Genomic DNA, 19875 nt, shown 5'->3' on the forward strand with positions numbered 1-19875 from the left:
TTCGTCTAGCGGGTTTTCCGTCTTGCGAGGCGTTCGTCTTGCGGGGCACCACTGTAGTAACCTACAAAGTTGTTGACTTATGACGGGTATTACCTGTACAAAATCAGTTTGGTTGCATGCTTAATGAAAATTCCGAATGAAGTGTGTCAGTCTATAGTTTTGCGATATTAACAGGAAGTACATTGCAGTAGCACATTAACACCATTGTAAATGAGTCCCTACCTTGCTCTGAGTCTCTGGTTTTCAATTTTGTAAGCTAACATTGATAAGTAGCTTTCTAGCTGGGTGGTGGCCTGATTTTCCAGTTTTCACTGGGGATCTTGAGCTCTATCTCAGTAAGCCTGCCTGAGACAAGTAAAATTTTTGTTGCCTCTTTTCTTCTTTTGCTCCCAGTGTTTTGTCTGCCCACAGAGTTATGTCCCCATATCTGGCACTCTGTGAGCACTTAAATGTTGGGAAGGCCGTGGTGACCTGCAGGGTTTCATATAACGCTATGCTGTATTTTCATGAGGCTCATTTTTCAGTGTAAAAAGTGCCCTTTCAGTAAGTTGGAAGAATCTGGCAAACTGCACACCTTCCCTTCAGTTACTTTGTGCATTTTTTGCACCCTATTTGCAGCATTTATTTGTTGAATTACTGCTGCTGTCTCATTTTATTTTAAAGGGCTTCTTCATGGCATTTTGTTGTTGTTTAGTTGTTTAGTCGTGTCTGACTCTTCGTGACCCCATGGACCAGAGCACGCCAGGCACTCCTATCTTCCACTACCTCCCGCAGTTTGGTCAGACTCATGTTTGTAGCTTCGAGAACACTGTCCAACCATCTGGTCCTCTGTCGTCCCCTTCTCCTTGTGCCCTCCATCTTTCCCAGCATCAGGGTCTTTTCCAGGGAGTCTTCTCTTCTCATGAGGTGGCCAAAGTATTGGAGCCTCAGCTTCAGGATCTGTCCTTCCAGTGAGCACTCAGGGCTGATTTCCTTAAGAATGGATACGTTTGATCTTCTTGCAGACCATGGGACTCTCAAGAGTCTCCTCCAGCACCAATTGTCCATGGAGTTTTCTTGGCAGGGATACTGGAGTGGCTTGCCGGTTCCTGCTCCAGGTGGATCACGTTTGGTCAAAACTCTCCACTATGACCTGTCCATCTTGGGTGGCCCTGCACGGCATAGCTCATAGCTTCTCTGAGTTATTCAAGCCCCTTCGCCACGGCAAGGCAGTGATCCATGAAGGAGTTAGTCCATGCTGATAGTCATGGCATAGTCCATGCCAATCAGGGATCATGTAATGACATCATATCACTGCCTAGTCCAAGTCTTATATTTTATAAAGGTAAAGGTACCCCTGCCCGTACGGGCCAGTCTTGACAGACTCTGGGGTTGTGCGCCCATCTCACTTAAGAGGCCAGGGGCCAGCGCTGTCCGGAGACACTTCCGGGTCACGTGGCCAGCGTGACATCGCTGCTCTGGCCAGAGCCAGAGCCAGAGCCGCACACAGAAACGCCGTTTACCTTCCCGCTGGTAAGCGGTCCCTATTTATCTACTTGCACCCGGAGGTGCTTTCGAACTGCTAGGTTGGCAGGCGCTGGGACCGAGCAGCGGGAGCGCACCCCGCCGCAGGGATTCGAACCGCCGACCTTTCGATCGGCAAGCCCTAGGCGCTGAGGCTTTAACCCACAGCGCCACCTGCGTCCCCTTATATTTTATAGAGAGCTTTAAAAAAATACAGGGGGTTTTAAAAACACAAAATATCAATGGAGGAATTCTAAGCTCTCTTATTATCCTAACTTATCCCATTGACTAGGCAGCAAGGCTGATACTATCAGATTTGCCATATTATGCTGGTGTTTTTACCGCCCACCATCATTGCATGGGAGAACTCTTGCCCTGATGCAGCTATGATTATTTGCAACAGAGTGTTGTTGGCGATGAAGACGCTACATTTATGGACTATATGGAACTGGCGGAAATGACTGGCAGAATCCGAGACCAGGGAGAAGAGTCGGTGGAAGAAGATTGAAAAAAATTTAAAGATTATCTACAGAAATATTGTAAAATTAATGAGCTATAGAAAAATGGTGGAATGAAGTTATATGGCTTTGGCAGAAATGTTATAAGGAACTAGGTACAGATAGATTGTTAATGTATTAAAGTGAAAAAACAAGGTTAGAATATGTTAAGATTAATTACAGGACAGAAATTAGATGAAGATGGAAAGGAATTGCTGAAACAGTTAATTGAAGTGGAATACAAAAAGGGAGGCGTGAGGAAGTCAATGAAACAAGTGAATGAAAGTTAAGATTGAAAATATTGGAAGTGTTTTTAATTGTTTTTGTTTTGTTTTGTTAATTCAGTGTTTTATGTAGTGTTTTTGTTTCTGTTTTTCTATTTTATTATGTTGATTTGTTTAATTCCTTTTCTTTCTTTTTGTAATCTTTAAACTCTTAATAAATATTTTTTTTAAAAAAAAGAAGACCCTACATTTAATCAACCACACATGATCTGATGGGGGGGGGGGACACTGGCCTGATTGCTTTGGCAGTGGAAGCATATCTAAAAAAAGTTTTTAAAAAAAGCACCGAAAAGGGGCTCAGCAGTCCTTTTATGGTTGGTCCAGTAAGGAAGAATGCTTTAATCAGCAGAAATGGGGTTGAAATGTTCGAATTCTTAGCCCACCAAGTTCCTTTTTCTAGATTTTTCTTTAGTAACTCATTTCTACTCTTCTGCCACTGACTTAGTATCCTGTGTCTGCGCAACTGAAATTTACTTCACTTCCTGCCTTTTTGCATTTGTTGTTCCTAGGGCTTTTCATATTATTCTTTAGCCTGAGATGATAATGATTTGTTTCACTCCAATCAGCGATTAATCTGTAAGGCTGGGGGGAAATACGAAAGCATAGTAATAATTTGGGGTTCTTGGCTCTCACTTTTTTGTGTTTTTCTCTGAATAACTGACCACTGTAGCATATGGTGACTTGGGTAATCACAAAGTTCAAAATTCAATAGAAATAAACAACCTTGGATAATAAACAGGAATGACAAAAATTTCTTCCGGCATATTCACAAATTATTGGCTGAAGACTGTAGCATGAATAAACACAATCTGATATGCTAGATTTTGATAATGTAAAGGCATAAATATTCATTCTTCTAGCCATTGTTCTTCTCATACATTCCTGTTTTCTTATCTCTTTTCTCTAATGTTTGCAACGTTACTTGTGATACTTGGCTTGTGTTCTTTTTAAGAGCTCTAGTAAGCACTGAGCATTTTTGAGCGGTTGAGATCATGTTGCTATTAAAGATCGATTATCCAACTTCATAATCTATTGACATAAAGCTAATCCACACAGTTTTAACATTGGTGTATGTGAATTAAATGTATAACGAGGTATTGGCTTTTGCATGCATGAGACTGTACAGCCAGTGAGATCAGCTTAGACATTTGATATGTTCATGTGCTCAGGAATGGAAGAGAGTGCATTCTTAAGAGAGGCCTTTGACTCGGACACACTGAGCGCCATTCCCCTTGTATTGGTCGGACAGAATGTGACCTTTAAGGTCCATGGGCTTCTCACTTTAATTTTACTGAAGGATTGAAGAAGGAATTAATGTTGTCTTTCTTGCCCTTTTGTTTTTAATTGATTATGACCGTTAATATAAATAGTTAAATACTGATGAGTATAAACACTTAGGCAGTTCATTCAGATTCAGTTCTTAGTTCAATTTTTCCCCCGTTGCAAAGATAGGACCTGCCATTTCCTATAAATGTGGTAATTAATGGTCCCTAATGAGAACGAGTATGTGCAAACTGTTACTGCAGATCAAATCATGAGCAAATGAAAAGGCTGAAATTTGAAGTTTTGCATATCATAGTACATCATTTTGTGTTTGCTAACAGGCACAGGAAGTCAGGACAAAAAGTTTAGGACTGTTTCAAAGATTGTAACTGATCTGTGAGCCAGTTACTTTTATTTTCTGCTGCTCAAGCTTGGGATCACATGATGACATATATGTACAGCAGCCATTTCCTTGGCGGTTCTCTTTTTATTTTACAAATGTGCCATTAAGATCATGGGAATTGCCACCACGTCTAAAATTATTTGCCCTAGTCTCAACATTTCTCTATTCTTAATTACAAGTCTACAAACAAGACTTGGACGGGGGGGGGGGGGAGGGAATGTTGGGAATTATTTTTGTGAGAGAAATGTAGCTTTGTTGTGTAATTATTCGGCCACCCTATTGAGCTGAATAGCACAGAATGAAGAGGTGCTGATATGTTTTGAGTATGCATAAGGAAAATTCTATTTATTATCCATACAGCTTGTATCTAGGCCGAAGATACCTGCAAACCAGCCCACTCATCAGACATAAGAGTGCCACTTGGTTTCCATTTGGCTTTTCCAAGGACTGTATTTCAGTGCCAGCTCAGCAATAACCATTAGCATTGATTCACCAAGCACACAGTGTGGCACTGTACTCCATTTCTATTTTGGCCATCTATATATTATAATATATATTATAGTATAAATAATGTTTTGATAGCAAATCAGTTTTATTCGGGATGCTTTGGGCTTATGGTTTCTATACTGCTTGGGTTTCTTTCTTTTTTCTTACCTAGCTGCCATTGTCTTGCCTATTCATTGTCTCTGGGTTTTCCCCTCCCTGCTTTAGAACGAAGACACGGTTCAATGTGTAAGCCTTCCTCATCTCCAGCTTCTCCACCCTGCAATTCCAGGGCATCATTTATACAGATGAAACCGAGATCCTGTATCAGCGGCCATAACCCTGTCAATAACAACTCAAAGCCATTCAAAACGCCCAAAGACAATCTAATTACCTCCACTAGCAAACAGCACATGGTCTTTTCTTCGAAAGTATCAAGGGATAAACCTTGGTAAGTCGCTGTTCTGGAAAACTGTTGGGTTTTTTCTTCTTCTCCTTTTTCTTCTCAATATTTCTTATAAAACAGGCACAGAAATTTAATATGTGGCTGAATAATGGATCTCTTCTAGCGTGTGTGTGTGTCTTAAAATAGAAAATCACAAGATGGACATATTGTTTTTGTGGTGTACCACAAAATGGCATAAAATAAACAATCAGATTATATCCACAAAACAAAGACTGCACAAATTAGTAGCTCAAATGAATTTATCAACATAGTTGAATTATCCTTCAAAGAAAGTCTTGAGTGAACAGGTGAGTTTTAAGCAGGTACTTCAATGCCAATACTGCAGGTGCCTTCCTGTTGTTGAGGGCTGCCACACTTAGGACCCTGAATTTGCACACCCACTACTTTCCTGCCTCTCCTTAGTTCCTTGTGCTATGTTGATGGTTGCTCCAAAATTTCCCCTGAATTCCGGGAGCTGCTCTTGTTAGGAGGAGTTCCAGGAGCACAGCTGGAAGTATAGAATTCCCCATTTGGAACTTGGATCCCAGACAATAGCTGTATATAAGAATAATACTGTTTCTGCATGATTTGTGTCTTGTATCTGCCCAATTGCCTGTGGTGTAATATTTGACTAATTCCTTGTGAATTATTTGCATATGGGAATTCATTCATGGCGCAAGAGCAGGAAACCTCCATTTATGCCCTATGGGTTGTGGGTGTACTTAACACATGTGCATATGCGCACACCTAAAAAAACAAAACCCAGTCATTTCATATTGCAGCCCCATTGATATTAATAGGATATGTTTGTTTAGTGACAGGCCCAGCCAGCTCTTAAGCAGATGCAGTAGATTTCTGGGTACCATTCAAAGGCATCAAACTGTCAATTATTTCATTTATTGTTATATTTGTGCTGTCATTCTGGACTGTAACCAGCCCTGCTGCTGCAACAGACTTCCATGCACGCGGCGGAATGTCATCTTCAAAAACCACAGAGCCATGGACTTGCCGATCAGAAGGTCGGCGGTTCGAATCCCCGCGATGGGGTGAGCTCCCGTTGCTCAGTCCCTGCTCCTGCCAACCTAGCAGTTCGAAAGCACTTCAAAGTGCAAGTAGATAAATAGGTACCACTCTGGCGGGAAGGTAAACGGTGTTTCCGTGCGCTGCTCTGGTTTGCCAGAAGCGGCTTAGTCATGCCGGCCACATGACCTGGAAGCTGTACGCCGGATCCCTCGGCCAATAAAGCAAGATGAGCGCCGCAACCCCAGAGTCGTCCGTGACTGGACCTAATGGTCAGGGGTCCCTTTACCTTTATTGAATGAGGACCTGTTTTTTCAACCCTTTAGGGCTGCTTTTTAATAGCACTTTATGCCAAAAGAGTTAAAACATGCTTGAATACTAGTGTCTCTGCACATGTACAGAAGGAAGTCTCCCTTGCAAAAGAAACCTCAGGCATTGCTAAATGACTGTCAGGATCTCTAACAGGGCCTGCACTTCCTGAGATCTGGAAAACTAGGACTTCAGCAAGGAGTCAAATATACTATATCATTTTTTACAGCTGTGGTGACCCTTTTCATCATGTCTCCTTTGTCCTGGATTCCTGTGGCAGTCTTCAGTATATAGATCCTCCCTTAATTTATAATCTAGAACAGCCTCTATGCCTAGGGCAGCATATTGCCATATCTTGCTCTGGCTTTCTCTAGGGGGGGAAAAATTGTCAATGTTGCATTTGATATTTCTGTCCTGGAAACATCTGAAGAAGAGCAACCACAGGCCTTTGTGTGATAGGATATGGGCTGTTGTATCTTTATTGCAGTTTTTAATATTTGACAAGGCCCATTACTGAACAGTTTTCTTTCCTAAGGGACAAAAGTTGAATGCATCATAATTGTAGCATATCGAGTAGAATTAGATTGGATATGCACTAGTTCAGACCCTCCAAGTGTTCCTATTTTCCAGGGATGTCCCTGATTTACAGAAGCTGTCCCAATTTCTGATTGGACCCCAGAATGTCCCGCTTTTCCTTAGGACATCCCTATTTTCATTGGAGAAATGTTGGAGGGTGTGGAGTATATGATCCCCAAGCCGTCTGAAGGCAATCCTGTATAGGGAAGTTTTTTTAAAATGCTTAATGTTTTATTATGTTTTTATATATGTTGGAAGCTGCCCAGAGTGATTGGGGAAACGCAGTAAAATGTGTGGGGTTTAAATAGTAAAATTATCCTTATGGAATGGGGCGTCCCTATTTTCATCGGAGAAATGTTGGAGGGTATGCTAGTTCATTTGCTCTTAATTAAAAATGACATAATATTAGAAAGGGACGTTGCTGGTTTTCTCGGCTGCCATTATGCTGTTTCCAATGTGAGACCTTCCTTTGGACCACATTCAGTGAGACCAAACTTGGGTCCATTAAATTCTGTGGGTCTACTCTGAGTAAAAGTTAGTTGTATATGACCCAATAAGAGGTTGTGATTTTGCAAGTTAATAAGGAATTCAGACTTCCTTTGGAAAAGACATTTCCTGAGGAGGGGATAGGAGGAATCACATCAAAATGGCTGAACCCCACTCCATGACAACATAGCGACAGCAAAAAGCTGATGAAATATTAGTTAATCCCAGTAGTTATTTTATATACCTGGGGGAATGTCTGCTACTTTTTGTTCTTGGATTATAACATCAAGAGTATGAATTCTCAATAGGTAACAGGCAATATCCATTCCAAAGTTGTCATTTATAGGCAAAAGATAGGAACCACAGACTCAAACTCATTTTAAAACAGAGAAAACAGTCCTGTTTCTACTTACTAAGAGGTTGATCCAGATTAATTTTTCAAGCCTCTGTGTAGTATCTACTCAAGTGCAGCACTTAGAATCATAGAATTGTAGAGTTGGAAGGGACCAAAAGATCAACCCTCTGCAGTGCAGAAATATTTTGCCCAGTGTGGGGCTCAAACCCACAGCGCTGGAATTAAGAATCTCGTGCTCTACCAACTGAGCTATCCCAACTTGTATTCCGGTTGGCTAGGGTGCCTTTTCACCAATCCCATATGTTCTCAACTACAGCTTTATCACTAGGCTATGTCTACTCATCCTAATGTCTGGCTTCTTTGTCCCCCTTTACTGGATTGCAGTTTTACGGAGTTTTTTTAAGGGATAGGACCTGCTTCATGGAATCAGTTGTGGCTTTGACCCATCTTCTTGCAAGTTGCCCAGTTTCAAAACTCAGTCATTGTCACTTGTGCAAAATAAAGTTCTGAATGATTCACTTACCCATGAAGTATATGCCATCATGTTTATTGTAGAGATGTACTTTGCTGATGCAAGTTAGCTGTGAAAGTAACTCCATTATAATTAAATTCCAGCGCCCAACAACGGATGCTAAAACACAGCCAGAGCTGGTTTAACCATGTTGGTATGATAGAATAGGGCCTCATATGCAGTGATAGCCTGACAGCACTTCTGCTAAGTTTTCTGTGTTGGGCTCCTTTAAAATTCTGCACAGATTGGAACACAGTGAATATTCTCCCATCATGTGACTAAAGGAGCAACAGCCCTCATTTCCAACTGTAGAGAAATTTAAAAACTGGTAAACACAGGACAGATGCTGCACGTAGAAAATCTTCCATGAATGAAAGAATAGCGTATAGTGAAATGGAGAAAGATAACATGGGTTGAAGGCAAAGGAGAGCATATTGATGCATGAGACAAGAGAGGCATGGAGCTTCATGCTATCGTTTTGCCTATGACTACATGTCTGTCTCTGTATTTATACTTCTGAAGTACTGAAAACAAGAATAACAACAACAAAAAAGGAATTGGTATTTTAAAAGGGGGGGAAATTGAATGCCCTTTTCAAATTCTTAAAGCAGCCAGGTTAAACGTTTCTTACAACAACCTAACTTTAATGTGAAATTTTACAAAAGGTACTGGCCAGAATTTTGATTGTGAAATATTTTTGGCAGTCAAAGATCTTCTCAATGTCCTAATGATGCATGATGATGATTCAGGCTGTTTTGACTTACGGCACATTTACCAAATCTCATAGATGGATGTAAAATCTGTATTGGTTAAACTGTACGCTGGGTTTTTAAATGTTTGTGTCTGTTTCATTGTATTTTCCCTTTTCACTGGGCAGTGGGCAAGGCGGTTAACATAAGTGTACTTAAAGCACATCTCTAAATAAAATACATTAAATAATTAATAATAATAATAATAATAATAATACCGTATTTTTGCCCTATAGGGCGCACCGCCCCATAGGACGCACCTAGGTTTTTTTTGGGGGGGGGGGGGAAATAAAGAAAAAAAAAATTATTTCCCCCCCAGGCACGGGGCTGGCGCGGGGGAAGCTCGAGCTTCCCCTGACCCCAGCCCCGAGAACAGCCTGCTATCCGCAAGCTTAGGGAGCCCGGTGGGAAGTCGTGCCGGTCTCCCCAGGCTTGCGGAGAGCTGCGCGAAGCCCGGGCGCGCTTTTCAGAGCACCCCAGGCTTCAGAATGCAGGCAGCTCTGCGCAGCCCTCAGGAGTCCGGCGCGACTTCGCGCCGGGCTCCCTAGGGCTGCACAAAGCCTGGGACTGCAGTATTTTTTGCCCCACAGGGCACACCGCCCCATAGGACGCACCTAGGTTTTTTGGGGGGAATAAAGGAAAAAAATATATTTCCCCCCCAGGCGCGGGGGAAGCCCGAGCTTCCCCCGACCCCAGCCCCGAGAACAGCCTGCTATCCACAAGCCTAGGGAGCCTGGCGGGAAGTCGTGCCGGTCTCCCCAGGCTTGCGGAGAGCTGCGCAAAGCCCGGGCACGCTCTTAAGCACACCCCAGACTTTGGAATGCAGGCAGCTCTGTGCAACCCTCGGGAGACCGGCGCAAAGTCGTGCCGGTCTCCCGAGGGTTGCGCAAAGCTTCCTGAAGCCTGCATTCACCCCATAGGACGCACACACATTTCCCCTTCATTTTTGGAGCGGAAAAGGTGCCTCCTATAGGGCGAAAAATACGGTAAGTAAAATATCAGCAAGATAACCATAAAACAGAAAAGCCTTCTAGAAAGCTTGGTTATAAAGTCTTCGAAAAAAGTTAGTTTTAATTTGGCACTGAAAACACAGATTATTCACAATGTCAGTGTTTATTGCCATGGTTTTCCATTGGCTGGGCAGGAAGTTTCTGGCCTAACCAGTTAAAGGCTGGAGCACCCAAAGAATGGCCTCCAATGAAGACCTTTAAAAATGCCAGTTTCCTCTTCTCTTTTTTCTCCTGTATCAACAACATTAGCTGAATGTGCTTTTAGTCTTGTGTGTGAAAACTGCTTCTAAGTTTGACTGAGATCAGAAAGTGAAATTAAGTATGGTAATAATATAATAAAGCAACAAGACTATAATGGAGCGAGGAGAACTTAAAGCTGAGTGCAATGATTCTTCTTGCTTGCTTTGTATACTTCTGCCAGTTCCACTTCAAAATATGTATTTGTCACTACAGTGTCTGAAAACTGTTTTTTTATTAATGAAACACTGAATCTGTTATTATAATACGATCAGTGTACATAGTCTTCTACAGCTTAAAGGTCTCTGTAGTCATGGGACTTACAATTTTGAGAGTCTGAATTTGTGCCCAGTACCACATTTTGCAGTAGTTTGGAACTGAAATACAGGTGGCGATCATTTCGCACAGGGGTTCCGTTCTGGTCCTCTATTTCAGGGTCCGTTAGATTTATTAAATGCTGTGACAATATTTAAAAGCATGCCATTAAAATCTTTTAAGACTTTTCTTCTGTCTATCAAACACTTTAGTTTGGATGATAAATTTGAAAATGTTAATATTCTTTTGACTCCTTTTATTCCCTGTGATGGGACATGGGTGGTGCTGTGAGTTAAACCACAGAGCCTAGGACTTGCCGATCAGAAGGTCGGTGGTTCAAATCGGGTGAGCGCCCGTTGCTCGGTCCCTGCTCCTGCCAACCTAGCAGTTCAAAAGCACGTCAAAGTGCAAGTAGATAAATAGGTACCACTCCGGCGGGAAGGTAAATGGCGTTTCCGTGCGCTGCTCTGGTTTGCCAGAAGCGGCTTAGTCATGCTGGCCACATGACCCTGAAGCTGTACACCGGCTCCCTCGGCCAATAAAGCGAGATGAGCGCCGCAACCCCAGAGTTGGTCACGACTGGACCTAATGGTCAGGGGTCCCTTTACCTTTACCTTTATTCTCTGTGATAGAGGCCTGCACCATACAGCCAGTAAGCCTTATAAATTTACACTATTTCAAGAGTAGGCATAATAATAATCAAAGAGAAAACAATTTTAAAAACAAGTACGCATAGATTTTTAAAAATACACACATATCCCACCACTTATATTTTTGTGTTTAGAACTGGCCTTTAAGAAAATAGTGTGCGCACATGTTAATAAACAGTATAACTAAATGTGCCGGTTTTAGGTTAATTCCAGGGTTAGTGGCTGTAATGTGAAACCAAGCATGGAAGGAAGTTGAGAGACAATATGTCGCATGGTGCAGAAAGCACATCTTGAAGACTTTTTCTTTGGTGTTTCAGTGTTCCTGTTCCCGTAGTCAGTCTAGAGAAAATTCCTAACCTAGTGAAGGCAGATGGTGCCAATGTTAAAATGAACTCGGCAACCACTACCACCAGCTCCACCTCCTCGGCCTCTTCATCTACCACATCCGCTCCAATTAAATCTGCTTTGACATGCAAATCGGTGCCACCATCGCCAGAAAAGATTTTGAATGGCAAAGGCGTCATAGCTCCATCAATAGACAAGAAACACCAAAACGGCACTAAAAACAGTAACAAGTCTTACAAGAGAGTTTCAGGTAAGTAGCATTGTAGCATGACTTGATGAGATCCCATCATTCTTCGTTAGTAGCGTTTGTTGCTATTTATTATATGCCGTAGCTATTATTTACATAATGGTGAGCTCGGCCCACATGTCAAATCTGTTTATGCGTCAATACCGAAGCACAACTTGCCTCACACTTTATATTGGTGTTCTGGCATTATTTCTTAATTTTGCAAAACGCAATATAACGTAGGAGAACTAAGGAACAAATTCTGTAAAAATCAAACAGGATTATCTCATAAAGGAGACTGTCGGCTGCGCTTCCCTTCAGCGGTATTTAAATAAAATGGATTTGGATCTGAATATTTCCTTGCCCCAGTGGAAGGTGGGAACCTCTGGAACTAACCCAGTGTTCCCAAATTTGAACAAGCAAAAAAAAAGCAATTGATTTGCACAAAGTACTTCCTCTCTCTTGGTTAAAGGTAGGTGTCCTTTACTTGTCTCATCGGTCAGCATTCCCTTCATGTGAATATTCATGTCTTTGTTGGAACAAAGCATCGCTTTAATGATACATAGCTTTGCTCATTGCATTTCAACTGGCAATCATGCACTGTATAAACTACTAACTGTTGACTTATTACTGTACTCCTAAAAACTTAAAGGAGTAAAGATCATTTCATGTGTACTGAAGATGACCAGAACGCCTTCTAATGCAGGAATGTTGCTTGTACAATTCTATTTGGACCATGATATAGGAAAGAACCTGATTTTTAAAAAAGGTGTTTTGTTTGTTTTCAGCACTTAAAATCTGGACAATGCATAAAATTTGAAAAGGAAAGATAATCATTGGCTCTGGGCTCATAGCCATGATAGACTTGCAAGATAAGGAATAGAACAAGAGAAAGGAATAGAGGATGGGAAAGGAGGAGTAACCATGGGACGCTTAGGAAATGATTATTTTCAACGGGTTGCTTTTTTAAAAGGGAAGGAACATAAAGTGGGCCTCCGGAGGAAAGGGATAGATTTAAGAAGGAAGGTTAATGGGAGAGTGGAGGTACGAAGATGCTTGAAAGCAAGAAAGTTAGTGGTAAATCGAAACAAGAGGAAAAGGGAGAATATTCAGAGCAATTCAAATGAAGAAAGGAACTGAGAGTAGGACAAAGGTCAGAAATAGGAGGACCAGAAAATAGAATCTTACAGTGAAGCAAGTCTAGAATTGAGAGTTATGTGAGCAAGAAAAATAAATGATAATTAAGAAACATTTGAGGTGAGAAAGCAAAGCTGAACAATCAAGTCATCTTTGTTCAAATGTTGGGGGAGAAATGTACGCAATGCCTGAGTAAAGTATTAGCACTTAACATTAAAGGAGGGAAACTACAATTTTGGAGAAATTTGTGTGTGCTGAAATACTAGCTCTTGTACGAAGGAAATTATCCACTCACCCCCTTTGATTATCCAGCTGCTTTGTGCATGTTGCTTCAAAGCTGCAGTGTCTTTTCGCAATTGGACAAGCCCAACTGGTAACTCCCTAATGAGAGATCACATAAATGGGAAATGCACAAATATGGATGCTGTCTTTTTAGCAGACAATTCAGATTACTTCGTATATGTATAGTTTTCATTATCTCATTTTAGTGGTTTAGTTCAAAGGCAGCAACAGGTGTATTTGGCTCAAGACTGTGTGCCCTTGTCATCCAGCACTCTGATGCTTCTATGAAATGAGTGAAAAGCTTTCCGGGAAGTTTTATTTTTCTCAAAGAATTGACTTTTAGCAGGCCTGTGCAATAAAAGAACATTGAAAGATTGTATCTGATCATTAATGGTTATTTGGCATGTTTTATTAATACCTTAGGAATACTAAACAGTAATTGGTCTGATAGTATTTGAATGTACACATTCGTATTAGCATAGTTATATAGATGTTCTAAGAAGAGACGAACTTTCCACATAGTCTAATAATAGTCTAATAATAGCAGCTCCCTGTCCTCCTAGACTTTATTATGTGTTGCGCAGTACTGTTCAGTCTTCACAGATCTGGCACTCATTCATGATTAGGGGGGGTCTCTTCTTAATTTTTTACCATGCATGTGTTTGGATGTTAGTGCCAACAGTGAGCATTACCTTCTCTTAGTCTGACTTAGTTGTGAGTCCTGACCCACCAGTTGAAGTATAGCTGTAGGTTACTTGAAACAGGGGTATCTTACAGCCTCAAAGTTTAATAGGTCGACAGGAGAAGTTCCCCAGTTGTGGAACACTCATCTGAGAATACTTCTCCATGTTCTCTCAGTTTAAGTACACTTTACAACATTCTCTGCCCAGGGATGATAGTGAAGAGGCAATGTTGGTTTGATAGTAAAGGTTGTGAGTGGTAAGCTATACGGAGTAAATGCTTTCTCAGCATTGGCTGGTCCCCAATTGGAATATGGTGTTCCGCACTAGGTGCCACAATGCAAGAACATTGTCAACAAAGAGGAAAAGTTCAGAGGATTCTGTGATGAGGGTGACAGAAGGTCCAGCAGGCAAGTCATATAAGGAAAGGCTGAAGGAGTTGGGTATGTGTAACCGAGACAAGATTAAGGGCAGAACAATATTTTAAAGAATGTCAGAAAGCAAAGTTGGGATCGTATGTTTACCACAGTTAGTAAGGGAGCACAATTAAATGACCTGTTAAACATGTAATACCAAACTGTGATCTGGGAATCACATGAGCAAGTCTTGGGCTTGCATGTTCCCTTGTCCCTCATGCACTCCAGTTCCCTCACTGACTTCAGTTTTGGGCAAACCATAGCTTGCAATTGTATCCAAATGAGCAAGCTATCATGTATGCTTTTCTCCTGACATTAAAAATGAAACAAACAAAAAAACAAAACACCTTGGTGGAGAAATAGAACAAAATAAACACAAGAAAGATCTTTGTAATTAGTGCATAAAGGTAAAGGTAAAGGTACCCCTGCCCGTACGGGCCAGTCTTGACAGACTCTGGGGTTGTGCACCCATCTCACTTAAGAGGCCAGGGGCCAGCGCTGTCCGGAGACACTTCCGGGTCACGTGGCCAGCGTGACATCGCTGCTCTGGCCAGAGCCAGAGCCAGAGCCAGAGCCGCACTCGGAAACGCCGTTTACCTTCCCGCTGGTAAGCGGTCCCTATTTATCTACTTGCACCCGGAGGTGCTTTCGAACTGCTAGGTTGGCAGGCGCTGGGACCGAGCAGCGGGAGCGCACCCCGCCGCAGGGATTCGAACCGCCGACCTTTCGATCGGCAAGCCCTAGGCGCTGAGGCTTTAACCCACAGCGCCACCTGCGTCAGGAGTGGTTGCAACCATTCGTAAGAGCTAATGCTAGACCTTTAACATGCAGTGTGCCAAAAGTTCAAGTGGCAAGAAATTGGTAGAAAATGATCCTCTGAACCATCCTGAGAATTCTTATCACATTCTTGGTTCTGTTATGTAATAGTAAAAATGATACATTTTATTGTAGGAAAGTCTTCTGATCCCATCAATTTCACCACTCATGCTTTGATCAGAGATCCAGAATTCTCTGACCTTTGCAAATTGAGAAAGGGGCATGTCTGTTCTGTTTTTGAATGACATACCTTGAGAAGCACATACTTAAATTTAGTGTTGTGCTTTAGATTTAAATGGCAGGATCTAAACACTGTTTTGTATTAGTGAAACACTTTTTCATGTTTGATGATGTCTTTGCACATGCAGATTGGGTCCAATTCTTGACCTTAAGTGGGGAGCCTATGGCTCTACCAGGCAGTGATGATGGGAGCCATCGGTGCCAACTCCCTGGCACCCTGGGCCACTGATAAAAGTCCCCATGAAGGAGCCAGGCACCCACAAATTTTGGTGCCAGGGCCATGCACACTGCCATTGCTTTGATCCTAAGAGTAGCCCATAACTTTTCTGACAGAGCAGTTAGAACAAGCAGCTCGTTTTGTCCAAGCAACAGGAAATGGAGGGAAGGAAAAGAATAGAAGAGTTCCACATGCCTTCTAACAGGTATGCGAGTTCTTCTGCACACCAACGCCCATAGAAAGAAGTCTGTAACCTCCATCGATCTGTCTCCCTCCCGGTCTTTCATTACATTTCATATTGAGCTTAGTGAAGTGCTAATAAATCCATCCGTTACACAAGAACAGTATGGAAAGCAGGCCTGCACCAGCCATCCCCTTTGCTACATTAAATGCTCTGCTGTTAAGGGGTAGGTGATGCTGGTGGGGTCGTTTCCCAGCTTCAGTTCAAGAAGCAGAGCGGAACAGAGAAATTAGCTTTGTTACTAACTAGGTAGGAATCTTGCTAAGTTTCTGTGTGAGAATGAACTTGTGTGTCTGTGAATCTGTTGTCTGCAAGCATCATTCCTTGATGCAGGTATGCTAAAAATCAGAATGTGTTAAGGAAAAGTACAATATCTTTATATATTTATTCTCATCTGCACCATTAAAGTGTATTTAGTTTTTGTTTCATGTCACTTTAAACATGTTAAGGTTTTTTTTATATATAAAAAAGGGAGAAAACCCTCTCACTTTATTATAATTATTATTTTCAAACAGAAAGAGAGTTTGACCCAAATAAACATTGTGGAGTATTGGATCCTGAGACAAAGAAACCCTGCACAAGATCACTCACCTGCAAGGTAGTTTTCTTGTTAATTTAAATATATATAATGCTTTGCCGTGACTGACATCTTTACTAATGCATAAAGGTCATTCTGATACGTCGTGTATTTTTAAATAGCCAAGAGCAACCCAATATTAAATCAAAAGGGTGATTTGGGCACTGTGGTTATTCATTGCCAAACATGAATGAATGAATGAATGAATGAATGAATGAAAACAATAGTTCTGCAGTAGTGCAGTCCTCATTTATGGATAGGCTTTATCTTTTTTTCTTTTTGTAGCTAATTCATAGGGGTTAAGCACATGATGCTTTGAAGATACAGGTGTTTGCTGGATGAAGTGTTGATGGCTGGAGGAGTAAGGGAGGCTGACAAGGCATTTAATGGCAGGTTTCAGGCATTGGAGTGCTAGGAGGGACAGCAAGAGGAACCAAACAAAAATCCCTTTAAGTGGAGTATGCATTTCCCCGTCTCTTCTCAGTACTGGGGAGGGCAGAAAGGAGCTTGTCTCATCACAGGAGCTCCCAAACTCAGGCCTCCAAAGTCCAGACCAACGTTATCTGACCAGGAATATCCACTTGGGTGGTTTCCAATTAAAGGGTTGAAACACACAGACATACCTGAGCTGTTTGTCATATATGACAACTTGCTCCCTTAGCTAAGGAAAATCCTTTTAAGGCCATAATTTAACAGATTACAAAGGGGTAGGGGAGAATAGTAATATTTGCCTTCCCTTTTAAGAAATGTGGAAAAGTCAGAGTGCATCTGAGTGACTTCAGCATTGCAGCTCCTGTTTCAGAGTAAAGAAAATATTATTTTTGACTGATTGACCCAAACTGAGAACCCTTGTCTTTAGGATATATTGCCTTTTGTAAAGACAAGAACACCTGCTTTCTACCCATTCATTTAAAAACAAAAGGAAAATATCCCTGCAACTTTGTTTTGAATGAATTAAAGAGTTCTTTTTTTCTTTTTTGGTTTGGTTTTATTCTCTTTGTAAACTGCTTTGAGGATTTTTTAAAACTGGTGTATAAATTTTATGACATAAATAATAAACAAACTTGTAGATGAAAAGCTATTGAACATTTATGTTGAAGGTACAGAGAATGCAATTTCCAGGTCTGGTTTGCAATTAATTTACACAATAACATCATGGAACTTGTGCTATTTCCTGGATTAATATATTCTAACTGTTTTTATATTCACACCCCCATTTTTTAAAACCACAATGCTCTGGTTATGCTACTAATGTGTAAAGTGTTTTCATGGAAAGTTTTCTTATCACCAAAATAATGTTTCATTAAGCTGCATGTGCCTCCGAGGACAGGTGAACTAACCTGTATAGAATAACTGTTTCGTGTTGTCATAAAATCAATGATCAGTCAAATATTTCTAGGTATCTCGTAGATTAATATTTTAATTGATTTTTATATTTGCACCCCCAAATTTTTTTTTTCAACTACCCTATTTTTTAGACTCATTCACTTAATCACCGGCGAGCAGTTCCAGGCCGTAAAAAACAGTTTGACATTCTCTTAGCTGAACACAAAGCTCGATCGCGGGAAAAAGAAGTAGCAAAAGATAAGGAGCATCCGCAGTGTATAAGGGAAACTCATCAGCCCCAGCCTGTGCTAGTCCAAGACGCTCTGTCAGGAACATCAGTGAACTCTGGGCAAGAGCCCAAAGGAACGTCGCCTGCAAAATCACGACTGCCCAATTCAGCATTTCCTAGGTAAGTGGGCACAGGATTCTGGCATTCAGTGAGCATTTCCACAGGAAGCAGTGGGCCCAGGGAAATGCCAAATTATGATATGAGCAAGCTCAATTCAGTGGCGTGGATAAATTATGGAAATCATATTTATTTGTATATATATATATCCCTCGTGTGCAGTGCAAAATTTTAGAGACTGAGGCATAGTCACTATTCAGACTCTAGCAAAAACCAGGAACTTGTTTTCCAACTGCTTTCCACAATCAGGGCTTGAAAGTTGCACCTTTTTAATGAAGTAGGAAATGATCAGGTTTCATTCTAAATTTCATTCAGAATTCTGCAATTCAGTTCCTGATAAAAGTCCCTGCAAATTTCAAGCCCTTCTAAATTTCTGATATAAATGTCATAGTAAATCTGCTATACTTCAAAAGCTTCTGTGCTTTCTGTGTAGTGGGGGCATTGAATGTTCTCATTCTCCTTTTCTGTAGGAAATGTCTATTTTCCAATCCAGACTTTCTGTCTAGCAGTAATGCATTTAATGTTTCAATACTAATGGCATTTTGAAGATGGATTTTTGTAAAAGGTTTTTATGTGCATAGTTTATTGAAACACACACACAGCTCAATCCTATGCACATTTATTCAGAAGTCAGGAACAAAGAATTCAGAGGGACTTACTGCTTACTTAATGTGTTTGTAGTACAGGTGACTCTCAACTTAGTGGGGGTTACATTCAGGAGATAGCGCGGAAAGCCAAATTGTGTATAGTCAAAACACATCGGGTTCAATGGTGGGTGGGATTGCCAACATCTTTTTTCTTGTAAGCCCAGCCCCATTTATTTATTTATTTATTTATTTATTTATTTATTCAAAGTGTGTAAAGCTGAATGCACACAAGATAAATGTGTGTAAGTTGAGAGTTAGTTGTGTAAGGCTTCCATCGTAAACATGCTTAGGATGTACAGTGGTGCCCCGCAAGACGAATGCCTCGCAAGACGAAAAACCCGCTAGACAAAAGAGTTTTCCGTTTTTTGAGGTGCTTCGCAAGACGAATTTCCCTATGGGCTTGCTTCGCAAGTCGAAACGTCTTGCGAGTTCTTGCGAGTTTGTTTCCTTTTTCTTAAAGCCGCTAAGCCGTTAATAGCCACTAAGCCGCTAAGCCGTTAATAGCAGCTAATAGCCGTGCTTCACAAGACGAAAAAACCGCTAGATGAAGAGACTTGCGGAACGGATTAATTTCGTCTTGCGAGGCACCACTGTAATAAGTTTTATTGAGCATGGTGACATTTACTCTGGCGTAAGTATGTGTTGCAGTATCTGACTGTAAGTTTCCTTTTAGCTAGGAAGGTAGTTGTGACGTTTGAACCCTGTGTTGGTCATTTTACCCTCTTAGGCCTTCCTCTGCAAACAGCATAAATAGCACTAGTTCTTCAAACCATGGTGGTTATGCTCCAGAACTGCCTCTGCCTTCTATGGGAGGAGATCTGCCTAGCAGATTATCTAGTGACGAGGGCGAAGTGGAGGGATCCGAAGAATCTGAGAAGTTAGACTGTCACTATTCCGGACACCATCCTCGACCTCTTGGGGTATGTCTTTTTATTTCCAGTAACCTTGTTCATTGCTGACATTTATGACTGTCTGTATACACTTATAAAAGAAGTACCTCATTGCTGAAACCCATGTTCGTTATATAAAGACATATTAACAAACTGGCTGTGTTTGCGCTAAACCATGGTTTGCTTAACCTAAGTATGATTTGCCTAAACATTTGAACCAGCTCTGAGCAAGTAACCATGGTTTACATTTTAACAAGCCACCATTTGAACTCATGATTGCTTGGCTTATGAATTGTGGCTTGGTACCATGGTTTGTCATTACACCCAAACCTA

General features: G+C 41.3%; 1 protein-coding gene across 7 annotated transcripts in view; it reads left to right on the top strand.

Annotated features, from left to right (window-relative positions):
- Positions 1–19875, top strand: part of ATXN7L1 (ataxin 7 like 1) — a 75766-nt gene that overhangs the window by 45315 nt on the left and 10576 nt on the right. For all 7 annotated transcript variants that reach the window (XM_079993609.1, XM_079993610.1, XM_079993608.1 and 4 more), the window contains 5 exons: positions 4662–4884; positions 11414–11691; positions 16212–16294; positions 17752–18008; positions 19380–19572. In XM_079993609.1, the coding sequence (XP_079849735.1) occupies positions 4662–4884; positions 11414–11691; positions 16212–16294; positions 17752–18008; positions 19380–19572 (1034 nt within the window). The remainder of the gene's footprint in view (positions 1–4661; positions 4885–11413; positions 11692–16211; positions 16295–17751; positions 18009–19379; positions 19573–19875) is intronic.

Source organism: Podarcis cretensis, assembly GCF_951804945.1.
Source record: "Podarcis cretensis genome assembly, chromosome: 10".
Lineage (NCBI taxonomy): Eukaryota > Metazoa > Chordata > Lepidosauria > Squamata > Lacertidae > Podarcis > Podarcis cretensis.